Below are 13,508 nucleotides of genomic sequence, written 5' to 3' on the forward strand. Positions count from 1 at the left end.
TGTTAAAAAAGTATTATAAAAAAAATCAGGTCGATATCTTCAAAAATAAGGTCAGAACTCATATTTTTGTGTTTTTGGGGTCTCTTGCTCCACAAGCCCCTAGAAGGAAAGTCCCAAAATGAAATCTGTAATGGTTCGTAGATTTGGTTATGTTTAAATATTATTTTTATGTAAAAAAAAGCAGGTTGATATCTTCAAAAAATAAGCCCAGTACTCATATTTTTGTGTTTTGGGGGTCTCTTGCTCCAAAAGCCCCTAAGAGGAAAGGCCCAAAATGAAATCTGTAATGGTTCGTTAATTTGGTTAAGTTAAAAAAGTATTATAAAAAAAATCAGGTCGATATCTTTAAAAATAAGCCCAGTACTCATATTTTTGTGTTTTGGGGGTCTCTTGCTCCACAAGCCCCTAGAAGGAAAGTCCCAAAATGAAATCTGTAATGGTTCGTTGATTCGGGTATGTTAAAAAAGTATTATAAAGAAAAAATCAGGTCGATATCTTTAAAAATAAGGTCAGAACTCATATTTTTAGTGTTTTGGGGGGTCTTTTGCTCCACAAGCCCCTAGAAGGAAAGTACCGAAATTCAATTTTCAAAAAAATACGTGTATATCAAGTCATATAAGAGAGCCTACAAAAAGAATTAGGTTGATAACTTTAAAAACAAGCCCATACGACCCTCCCAAACTTTGGTACTGAATTTCATTTCCTATAAGTGTACAAACTTCCCCCCCCCTTAGTTTTTCTTGAGGTGAAATATTCCTGAAATAAATATAAATACATCAATACTTGTACTAATAATTCATTTGTAAATCCTCCAAAGTTGCCAAATTCCTTTCTATTATTTGCATGGCAGGGAGGGAGGAGATATTGAACTGTAAATTACACTGGTACCTAAAGTTTTACAAACAAGATACCTATCTTATTCGTTCGCTCAAACTTTTTAATTCAACCAATAATCTTAATATATAAGAAGGGGATTTAGTTTAAATGGAGATTCATAGTCCTTTGTCTTACCCCTTAAGATCCCTGGCTATTTGTACCAGGCAATCAGAATAACAAAGCAAATCTTTTGGAAAAATGTTGGTCAAATCAAATATAAACAAGGACAATTTTTTCATGAATAGCGCAACACAAATAAGCTAAAAATTGATAAAGGAAGTAAAAGGGGGATGTGGAAAATAACCATTTAGGGGGGGGGGGCGGGTGGATTATACTATAGGGTGTTTCTCAGAAACGACTTGAGATAAATGGAGCAAACCTTAGGATAATCCACCCGCCCCCCCCTAAATTAGGGGTTTGGGGGTGGTCAACGATAATTCTAAAATCAAATATAGGCCTACAAAAGTTTAATCCTAAGGTTTGCTCCATTTATCTCAAGTCGTTTCTGAGAAACCCCCTATAGTATAATCCACCCGCCCCCCCCCCCCTAAATTAGGGGTTTGGGGGTGGGTGGGTGGTCAACGATAATTCTAAAATCAAATATAGGCCTACAAAAGTTTTATCATAAGGTTTGCTCCATTTATCTCAAGTCGTTTTTGAGAATCACCCTATAGTATAATCCACCCGCCCCCCCCCCCATAAATTAGGGGTTTGGGGGTGGGTGGGTGGTCAACGATAATTCTAAAATCAAATATAGGCTTACAAAAGTTTTATCCTAAGGTTTGCTCCATTTATCTCATGTTGTTTATGAGAAACACCCTATAGTATAATCCACCCCCCCCCCCCTAAATTAGGGGTGGGTGGGTGGTCAACAATAATTCTAAAATCAAATATAGGCCTACAAAACTTGTATCCCAAGGTTTGCTCCATTTATCTCATGTTGTTTATGAGAAACACCCTATAGTATAATCCACCCCCCCCCCCTAAATTAGGGGTGGGTGGGTGGTCAACAATAATTCTAAAATCAAATATAGGCCTACAAAACTTGTGTCCTAAGGTTTGCTCCATTTATCTCAAGCCGTTTATGAGAAACACCCTATAGTATAATCCACCCGCCCCCCCTCCCAAAAGAAAAAAAATTAGCTCCCTCTAGCTCTAAGGGTTCTGAGCCGCCAGCCGTTACTTTTCCAACTTTTTGTTGAATTTTGGGAAAATAGACCTATTAAGGATTACTCATGCCAAGTTTCATAACGAAATTCGGATTCTAAGTGCCATTTGCTCATTGGTTACGAGATGGTTGCAATCCCCCCCCCCCCCCCTCTTTATCGTCAATAGTCTTACTCTTATCCCTTAAAGTCTCTGAAGTTAAGATAACCTAACACAATGATTAATTAAAATATTAAATTAAGCCAAGACCAAAATATTCTAAACAACAATAGATATAATGAATATTAATTAAACAGCAAATCTTGTTAATTATAATTTCATAAAATATTGAGAATTTTTAAGAAAGCTTATTAGTAAGTCTTAATTAAAATTAATTAATGTTAACAGCGCAGCGACTGTATAAATAGACTCGAATGAGTACAAAACAAGCGATTATTATTTACTCAAAACAGAGAAATTAAAAAAAAAAAAAACTTTGCTTATGATTAAAATTCTAGTGTAACAATTTCCTGTTCTCATTTTGAATGGATTGTTATATTCCACGCTTCTTATGGAATTAACGCCCTTGTTTTGTAAACCTCATTATTATCTTATGTCTAAGTTATTAGCTGAGAGCTTGTTAAACTACCTATAAAAGTCAGAGAAAATGATAATTGTTTTAGATTACCATATGAAAAAAATATTTCCCCCGCGCAGTTCAAGAGAAACAAAAAATGAGTTACTTGCGAGTTACATTTTCAAAAAAAAGATCTAGCATAAATTAAAATAATTCCTTTCGATATTTATATTACAATAAATAACAACTGGGCACCACTAAAATCCTGTTATTAGAACATCAAACTTACCTTTTTATATTTAACATTTTGTATCTAAAATAAAATTATACCTATCATACAAAATCCTAATTTGCAATAACTTCCTAACTTTTGTTTCTATTTTACAAGGTAGTAGTTTATATTTTACCAGGGGAAGCCAATCTAACCAACAATTCTACAAAAAATCACGAAACCTTATGGGGAAGAGGGTTGTGGAGTTATTTGTCAGAATATCATTCCCTGGTCCCTGATATTTTACCTTCATACTTTTATCAGTCACCTGTGATCTGACTATAAATGATCTCTAACCTTTCAGTGTTACCTGAAGTGTCTTTATTAAAAAGGGACTATGTACAAACGAGATCAAGAGATATTGAAGACCTTCCAGCAGTGATGCGCGCTGTGCATTTATTTGGTTGATATTATTATACTTACTTTCTGTTCTACAGGGCTATAGATAAATAAAAGGCTGGTAAACTGCAATATTGTAAACAGTTTGATTAATGTACTTTAATAGCATTTGTAGTTGTTGTCTGTGTTATTACATTTTGCACTTTGAACTCAATGAAACGTTTAATGATATTTTGGGAAAAAATGCTGAACTTTCCAAATTTTTTTCCATATAAGTGAAACCCTTTTTGATTAGCCCATATAACTATTTTAAACATAAACCTTAATATTATAAAGAAAATCACTGCTGGAAGGTGCTTAAAATCACCTACCTAGTCTCTTTAGTGTAACACCCCCTTAAGTTAAATCTATCATAATAACTAGGTATATTCTGTCCAACTACCAACTAAATAAAGACAAAATTTTCAATATTTTATTGCTTTTTATGGAACAAGTTTTTTCGCATATTTTATGTATTTTTTTGTTCAGTTTTGTGTTTTGGTTCTTTTTTTGGTGCCATATATTAAATGTTGGCTTTTTGAGTTTTATTGTTTTTTTTTGGGGGGTTGTGATTTTCTTTCCATTATTTTTTTTAATTACTTCATTAAGATTCTACAAAGAAAGAAATGGTTTGGTTGGGTTAATGCTTGTTTTTTTTTATCAGAGACGATTCTACAAAAAAGGTGTATCTTTTTATTTAAATTAGAAAAAATTATCCTAATTTTGCTCACATGAAATTTTTTTAATTTTTTTAATCATATAAAAAGGGGATGTTAAAAAATGGTTAACTTGTAGGCGCCCTGAAAAAAGAAAATTATAATTCTTTACTACTACACACCCCCAACCCCAAACCAATTTCTAATTGAGAAGAAAAATAAGGTGTAGAGGTACAATAATTAGAGTGAGATATCAGATGCCCCGGCATCAGATGCCCAGGAGATTTAAAATTTCCCGCCTATTTGTAGGTGAATTACTGGTTATCTGAAACAGGGGCTTCTGTATCCTCACACAATTAGCATCACTACAAAACTAAGAACATTTTTCATATCTTAATACATACAAACAGTTAAATTAAAAGTTTATAGATGGCTTTTATTGCTTTAAGATCTTGACACTATAAAAAAATATAATTATGATATAATATGAAGAGTTGCAATAAATAAAATAAACATATAGTAATAAATCAGCTGATAATGCAGATTTTGGTAGACTTTTTATGCGTTAACTGTTCCATAAATTGTTGGTCTTATATAACAATTATCTACTTAAAAAACTGCATTTTTATCACTAATTTAAACTAATATGCCGTCATTTTGTGTGTTACTTATTTTGGTCAAGATCTTGATTACATTTAAAGCCAATTACAATGCAAGTTTTGAGCTTTAAGTATACATTACATATAATAATTATAATTAATAATAGGCCGTAAAATAATGTAGTACGGTTACATTTCAAACATAGGTTATTTTGAAACACAAAACAATGACTTATATTAATAAATATGCATATGCAAGGGTGAAGAAATAATCTTTATAACTAATATTACAACCATACAATAAATTTTCTTTCACCAACAATATTTCATTAAGTAACTAAAATAACTAAATTCACAAAAAAAACTGGATTACTAAGAAATTTTTAAAGTAAGGTATGAACTTTAGTAGTAGGCTCCGACAGACTTTTTATGTTATGAAATAATAATACTTGAAATAACGGTGTTATGTTAATTAGGTTCTTTGGTTTAAAAAGGAGCAATTTTATGTTTTAATGCTTATTTTAAAATAGGACTATCCATGAACGAGATATTAAGTCTTTTGCAACAAAATCTTCAAATTTAAACCTAACTTAACCCCAACTTTCATAATAAGCTGCAGTATAAAAACATTTTCTTTATGATAATTTACAACACACTGATGTCAACAAAGCGTTTGGTTATTTTTCAAGTTAGTTTAATTTACACAGGGTTTTGGATCCGCATTGATTTTATGCGGATCCGGATCCTCAAAATTTGGTCAGTGCGGATCCGGATCCGGATCCTCAAAATTTGGTCAGTGCGGATCCGGATCCGGATCCTACTGGATCCAGATCCGGATCTTTGACAATAAAAATAAAATCACCAAATTTTTCAAAAAATTTTTATTCTTTAATTCGAAGTCAAAAATACTTTTAATTTTCAAGTCTGAACCTAATCCTTAAAGATTGGCTCTCATCAAGAGAATGTCTGAGATTTTATATAAATTTAGGTAGATTTTTCCATTTTTTCCGCATTTTTCGGAGTCTAAGGATCCGGATCCGCATTTTTTTGCGGATCCGGATCCTTGGACTCAAAAATATGCATGCAGATCCTTGCGGATCCGGATCCGGATCCAGATCCGGATCCGAAACCCTGAATTTACATTTAAATTTTGGGGGAAGGACGTATAAGTGAAAGAATTTAGGGGGATAACTCAACATATATATTTTGCCCCCGAGGGGAAGAAATTCTCCGGTGGGGTAAAAAATAAAAAATTTAAAAAAGTGATGATTTTCTGCTGCAATTTTCTATAAATCTCGCTCATGTCAAGTCACGCTAAGTTCAAACCTTTAATATCATACAATTACAAACAACAATAATAATAAATGAACAATACTCGGAATAAAATAAGATTAAAATTCTTCCAAGAAGAAAGGGGTCAGTACAGTAAAAAAATAATATTAATAAACAATAGCATAATAAGTACTTTTAACTAAAAATTTTACAAAATAATTCATCTCAAAATAGCCTTATTTAATATTTATATTTGTAGTCACGGTCATTTAGTTTGGCTTATTTGTAATTTAAAATTTTGTAAAATTATCTTACTTTCATGGACAGGACAGAGATATGGTATCTGAAGAATAATCTATTGTCTCAATCTTTTCCGCCAGTTAAAATTGATCATTTTTCACTTGTAACAAAAATAGGTATAATTCAAAATTTTTGCTATATTGATATAATGTTTGAGCCAAAATAGTTTTTCCTAAAGATGCCATACTCCTATGCATTTTCAATTAAGGTACTTTCAAAATATCAGTTTCATCATTCATGTTCATCATTTTTAATAAATTAGGATAGGTTTTTAAAAAGGGGGGGGGGGGTTTAATGCAATCATCTCGTAATCAATGATTAAATGGCACTTATAATTCGAATTACGATCTGAAATTTTTCATGAGTAATCCTTGATAGGTCTATTTTCCCTAAATCGAACAAAAAGTTGGAAAAGTAACGGCTGGCGGCTCAGCCGTTTAGCCGTTTTTTTGCCTATTTTAGGACAAATTTATCATTAATTACGTAGGAATCAACTTTTTAAAACATATTTTTGGTTTAATTCATGTTATGTGATAGCAATAACCATTTTTTAAATTTCTAGTACCAACAGCTAACTACTAGAACCGTTTGATAAGGTTTTTGAGCGACAATAAGTATTATGTGGAGCTAGGTTTCGTGACTAATATGCTCTTAAAATTGGCAAAAATTGGTAAAACGGCTGAGCCGCCAGCCGTTAACCGTTACTTTTCCAATTTTTTGTTCGATTTAGGGAAAATAGATCTACCAAGGATTTTTCATGCAAAATTTCAGATCGAAATTCGAATTCTAAGTGCCATTTAATCACTAATTACGAGATGGTTGCATTAAACCCCCTCCCCCTTATATAACAGCCGTTTATAGAATCGTTGCAAGTTTTACAAATCATTAATAAAATAATTAAAACTGGTATAGTAGGTGTAATACTTAACAAAATAAATCATTTTAATGACTTTATTTTAAAAAGATTAATATGAATAAAAAGTAGCTTTTAGTTAATACACCAGGAGATTAATACCTATTTTTTGAAATTCACAAAAAGAGCATTAAATATCAAATTATAGATATAAAATAAACAAAATATAAGAAAAGAAAAATAATGTTTAGGGTCCTAAAATTAAGTCTTTTATTGTACTATTGACATTTTAAAATGCAACGCTTTAAAGTTTTGTAATTACAAAATATTTATGTTAAGAGAACTATTCTTTTTAGGTAGGTTGGGTTGAATTTTTGAGCCCTGTTTCATCATTTAAATACACTAATAAAAGAACTTTTTAGGTCAATTTAAATAAAAATTGGAAGGAGTAAGGGTAATGGACACATGGACACTTCAATTAGGCCATAATGAACTGCCTTCCGAGAGCTTTTAATGCACATCCACCACATGTTAATTTTTTTAAACTTTTTAGCTTTGTGTTGTAGAGTGTAGATATAAAAAATCCTTAAAATAGTGTAATCTATGACTAAAATACTGACAAAAAAATCAAAATTTAAAATTTAACATAACAAGATTCATGGTGCGGTGGTGTTAATATTATTTTAATGTTACAAAAAATGTATTATAATAATAATGTATAATAATCTGTTTTTGTAATGTGATGAATAATTCAAATATCATTTATAAAAAAAAATAATGAAAGACTGTAAAAATTGTAAAAGCTTTAAATTCAAAATTTACAAAATCATAGTTTAAGTTAACAGATATAATCTTATTGCTGCTGTTCTAAATATGTATCTCATATGTATCCTTTTTTAACATTGGTCTATTTATATTTCAAGATCTATAAAAATAATTTACCTGATTTTTTTAACAAGTTTATAAATTATTGTTTAAAAAACATATGTAAATGAACGAGGAAAGTGAAATTTTCAGTACAATATAATCAATCTTTTTTTTATTGAAACAGAATTGTTTCTTTTCACTTCAAAAAAAAGGCATTGAAACATACCCTTCGTAAACTTGTCTTAAAAAAAGACGACCTTTTAACAACAGAAATCGACATGAGAAAAATGCCGCGTTGTGTTGCGAAGAACACAAACCATGTGGTAACAGTACACTTGAAATTTTGGTAACACAAATAATATATGTATCTTAGCAGACTAAAGAAATATAATATGGGCAATGTACAATTATTACAATAGTGTATACAATTTCACAGTTATGTTGATTACTTTCCAAAATATTAAAAGAGTATTGCAAAAAATGATATTTAAGTCTTTCATGAAAATTAAAGAAATATATTAAGATACTTCATATAAAAGATGATTTTAAAAATGTCCTTTCATACACCCTAAATATCTTATTTCAACAGGAAGTTAAAATATTCTCACCCCCTCTCTCCTTCCCTTCCTTAATAAAAGTTCCTAAGTTTTCCCACGCAAAATTTTACAACATTTTTTATGTGCTATTTTTTTCTTTAAATTTTGACATTTATTAATTATCTAAATGAATGTTTTGCTGATAAATTAAATAGTGCAAATCAAAACGAAATTGAAAGCCCGTATCTCAGTATAGATTTAAAATGTTCCTATTTTGACAACACACAACTCATTAATAAATTTAAGAATTGCAGGAAGATAAAATTCTTAAGCTGGAATCTTGGTTCCTTACCCTCGAAATTTGATGAATTTAAAGAATATATCAATTTTCTTCTACAAAACAACATTTATTTTGACATAATTTGTATTCAAGAAATATTTTCAATTATTGATCAAGATCTATATAAACTTGAAAATTATAATTTTGTATTTTCATCTAGAAAAAAGGGGAAGGGAGGGGGAGTTGGAATCTATATTCATAAAAAACATAGATTTACTGTAATTGATGATTTATCATATTTTGAAGAAAATCTTTTTGAATCTTTAACATTGAAAGTTATTACTGAACAGAAAAAAAGCAATATAATTAGTTGTGTCTATCGTCCTAATTCTCCAATACAAGGCATGAGTTCTAATGATCAGATGGAATATTTTATTGATAAAATATCAAATTTACAAGCAGCAATGTCATATTATAAAGGTGACTCTTACATCATGTCTGACTTGAATTTAGATCTCCTTAAATTTGAATCTCATTTAAAAACAAATGATTTTATAGAGAACACTTTATCTAACGGGTTTTTGCCTTTAATTACTAAACCAACTAGAGTTACACATGCTTCATGTACATTGATTGATAACATTTTATCTAATTCTTGCAATAATACATTGGAATCTGGCGTTATTCTGAACTCAATTTCTGATCATTTCCCTATTTTTCATGTTAGTTCTCAAACACAAAAAACAGAAAAGCCTAAAACATTTATCAGCAGGGATATAACAAGTGTAAAAATTATTCAATTTAATGCAATGTTAAACACGAACAACTGGGGTAATGTTCTTAATGAATTAAACCCACAAATTAGTTTTGAAAACTTTCATGAAGTATTTGATTGTGCTTTTAATTTACATTTTCCCATCAAAGAAGTTAAATTTAATAAAAATATTCATAAAATAGAGGGATTTATGACGGGAGGGCTTATGATTTCTAGACGAAAAAAACTTGAGCTAGGGACAATTTATTCAAAAAATAAAACACCAGAAAATAACATTGCATATACAACATATAGGGACATTTACAATAAGGCAATAAAAGATGCAAAGAAAATTTTTTACAGGGAACAACTTAATCAAAATAAAGAAAATCTAAGAAAAACCTGGCAAACTTTAAGACAAGTAATCTCAAAATCAAATGACAAGACATCGTGTATAGATGAAATAATTGTCAATGATACATCTTACAGTAATAATCATGATATTTCTAACAAATTTAATACTTATTTTACTTCAATTGCTGATGAAATTGCCAGCCAAATTAACCCTTCCCCACTTAATCCGTGCGACTTTATTCCTGATACAGACAGTGTATTTAAGCTAAGAGAAATAAATATTCATGTTCTTTTTAATTTAGTGAAAAAAATGGAAAATAAAAAGAGCTCTGACATGTTTGGATTATCAAATTGTTTATTAAAACAAATTATAAATAGTATTGCCGTACCTCTTGTTCACATTATTAACCAATCTATTAAAACAGGTCAAATTCCTTCACAATTAAAAATTGCTAAAGTTTTGCCAATTTTTAAATATAGTAACAGCTCTAAAATGGATAAATGTAACCCTGGCAATTATCGTCCAATAAGTTTGCTACCTATTTTTTCAAAATTGTTAGAAAAAATTGTATCTGAACAACTCACAAGATATCTTGAATTTAATCAAATTATCTATGAACATCAATATGGATTTCAAGCAAAAAAATCTACACTACATCCTATGATTCACCTTTTGAATTATCTGGGACAAGCAAAAAATGAAAATTTAATTACTATAGGGGTATTCTGTGATCTTGCTAAATGTTTTGATACAATTTCGCATACAATTTTATTAAAAAAACTTAAAAAAATTGGTATACATGGATTAGAATTAGAATGGTTTAAAAACTATTTAAGTAATAGAAATCAGTTTGTTTATACAAATGGCGAAAAAAGTGATTTATTAGGAATCAGCAAGGGTGTCCCACAGGGAAGTATTTTGGGCCCAATTTTGTTTCTAGTTTATATCAATGATATCAAAAATTGTACTAGCTTAATGACACTACTCTTTGCAGATGACAGTAATTTTTTGATATCAGGAAAAGATTTGAATGAGATAATTGAAATACTCAACATTGAACTTAAAAATATCTGTGATTGGTTTCGTTGCAATGAAATGTCTCTTAATCCAACTAAAACTAAATTTATGATCTTTAATAAAAGGGAGGATTCCATAACTTGGGACCAAATTAAAATTAAATTAGATTTTAATAATGAAAATGAGAATGATACAGATAAAATTAGATATTTGGGTTATATCAACCAACAGAGTGAAATTCCTGCAATTAAATTTTTGGGTGTGTTTATTGATTCTCAACTTAACTTTAAATACCATATTGAATATTTAAGGAAAAAAATATCTAGAAGTTTGTTTTTAATCAATAGAGTTAAGCATATATTATGTGAAAAATCCTTAGTAACACTATTCCACTCTTTTATAAATAGCCATTTATTGTATTGCTTGCCAGCATGGAGCTGTGGCTTAGAATCATCTATTAAGCCTTTAGTAGTTCTACAAAAAAAAGCTATTAGAATTATACACAAATCCGCTTATAACAGCCATACGCCACCTTTGTTTAGGAAAATTAATGTTTTGCCTATTAAGGAGCTATCTATTTATACAAAACTACTATTTTTTTATGATTTTATTCGCTGGAGGCTACCAAATTCTTTTGATGGTGTATGGATTAGAAATAATCTAAGAAATCAGAGACAACTAAGAAATTCTAGTGAGTTTTATATTCCAATAGCCAAATTTAAAAAAATTGAAAGGTTTCCATTATTTTCATTTCAAAGACTATGGAATAATTTTTGTCATGAAAAAGATCTTTTAAATGAGAATATTCCTAAAAAAACATTTGCATTAAATCTTAAAGATGAACTTTTTAAATCTATATGTAATATTGAAGAATGTAATGAATGTACTTAAAATATATTGATTTGCCTGGATTTATTAAAAACCTTACATTATTAATTACAGAAATGGTTTTAAAATTTAAGAAAAACTAGCCTTAAAATTTGTTGTAACCCTTCTTTCCTTCTCTCTTTCCCCTGTCCATTTAATTTTACCTACATTTATTTTGACATTATTATTTCTTATTTTTCTTATTATTTTAATGCCAACCTAAAAAAGGCAATGCAAACATCTCGGATACGCATATTCCTACTTTTAGGGAAGCCTAATCAGTGCCACACATAACATCTAGTGTTAGTCATGCAATTTAAATTTATAAATATTATGAAAAATTGTAAAGTACACCTGGTACTAAGCAGTAGCTTGGTGTACTATTGTATGTACTGCTTCGTAAGACGGGGCGTAATCTGTCACTGAATAAATGTTTTTTATGTTTTATGTTTATGCTACAATAATGAAAACTTCATATATATATATTAAAATTAATCTCTCCAAATGAAACTGTATGAATAATAAACAAGTTGTTATGAAGCTTTTTTTTGATATAACCACCTTGACTTTATGACTTTGAAGACCATAATACGACTGTTGATATTGTATTTTCTGTTGTAAAAAAAATTCTGAAATTGATCCATTATTGGCAAGAACAGGCATTGCACACAGTTCCAAGTAACCCTAGCTCCTTCATGAGTTCCCACACAGTGATTCCCATTTGTTTTACACCGCCAACATTTGCTTGGGTTTGCTGTTGGCTGCTGACAGAAGTTCCCCGAAGCTTCGCTCAAGACAGGTTTTCAATTCGGCGAAGGAGACAACCAGGATGTTCTGCTCGTCACGTGACATCAAGCCGATCTACAATGTTAAAATAAATTGGAGGTAGAACGTAAAAGTGTTTCATAGCAAGGGATAACTTTTAAGAGACAATTTAAATTGAGCTTATGAGTGGGGGTTATTCCTACTAAAGGGGGGTAAAATGGCGCGCCGAATTTTTTTCTATCACCCTCATAATTTTTACCCCAGGAGTAAAATTTTCTTAGGTGGGCAATTAATCCCTCGTAAAATGTTTTCATTAAAGCCAAAACAACTACTAAGCTCTAATTAAGACTGATAACTCTTAAGTTTTTAGGAAGCACTATAATATGATAATCCTTATAATAAAGTAACAGAATGTTTGTGTGTTTGTATGTTTGTACCGAAGGATCTCGCTAACCGCTGAACCGATCGGGTTCTCCTTAACAGGGTAGCTTCTCATAGGTCCCGGGAAGGTTTATAACTATTTTCTTGGGGGTTCGGACACCCCTAACCCCCCCCAAAAAATGAAAAATTCCCCCCCCCCAAAAAAAATTTCTACTTTTTCTTATAGGGTAGTGCGGGGTTAATGCGGTAGGGGGGTCTAATTCCGGTCACTCGGCCAACTTTTTTAAAACCGTTTTTTAACGGTGTTCTAAACGTTTGCGAGAGATCTTCAGGAAAGCAAAGTTGTAGTTTATTGCCTATACTTTCATTTCTTACTTAAGCAAATTTTTGTCAGATCACTCCTTCTAAAAAATTTCAAAATAGGCCATGTTCAATCTAAAATTGTGAAAAAATGGTAAGTCCTATTGACCCCCGGGTTTTTGTAAAATGAAAGATATGGCATTCATTTATCGTTTGCAATTGGAGGCGTTGTTCTAACTTGATTTTTTCATAATTTTTTTTTCGTCTCAAAAAAAGGGTCTATTCCAGTCACTTTTTTTACTTTTTTTTATTACTGTATTTATAAATTTATAATACCCTAATTTTTTTTTCAGGTGATCTGGAAGCATGAACAACCTCAATGCATGACCAAGGCTTTAACATTCCCTTGCCTGTTGTGTGATGTACATTACTAGTCATTTTACTGCTTGTATTATGTC

General features: G+C 30.4%; 1 protein-coding gene and 1 long non-coding RNA gene across 7 annotated transcripts in view; both read right to left on the bottom strand.

Annotated features, from left to right (window-relative positions):
• Positions 1-3,667: 3,667 nt before the first annotated feature.
• Positions 3,668-5,504, bottom strand: LOC145328012 (uncharacterized). Of its 5 annotated transcripts, none has more exons than XR_013882312.1 (2): positions 4,598-5,504; positions 3,668-4,346 (listed from the first exon to the last, which is right to left on the bottom strand). It is a non-coding gene; the product is annotated as an uncharacterized LOC145328012 (long non-coding RNA). The 5 variants fall into 5 exon arrangements; XR_013882311.1 differs by having other exon boundaries at positions 3,668-4,355; XR_013882309.1 differs by having other exon boundaries at positions 3,668-4,362.
• Positions 5,505-12,027: 6,523 nt separating this feature from the next.
• PAN3 (Poly(A) specific ribonuclease subunit PAN3) overlaps positions 12,028-13,508 on the bottom strand; it is a 203,823-nt gene continuing 202,342 nt past the window's right edge. For both annotated transcript variants that reach the window (XM_080171543.1, XM_080171544.1), the window contains one exon: positions 12,028-12,465. In XM_080171543.1, the coding sequence (XP_080027669.1) occupies positions 12,331-12,465 (135 nt within the window). In that variant the 3' untranslated portion in view covers positions 12,028-12,330. The remainder of the gene's footprint in view (positions 12,466-13,508) is intronic.

The sequence above is a fragment of the Acartia tonsa genome, chromosome 9 (genome assembly GCF_053477335.1).
Source record: "Acartia tonsa isolate MP-2025a chromosome 9, ASM5347733v1, whole genome shotgun sequence".
NCBI classification, from domain to species: Eukaryota; Metazoa; Arthropoda; class Copepoda; order Calanoida; family Acartiidae; genus Acartia; species Acartia tonsa.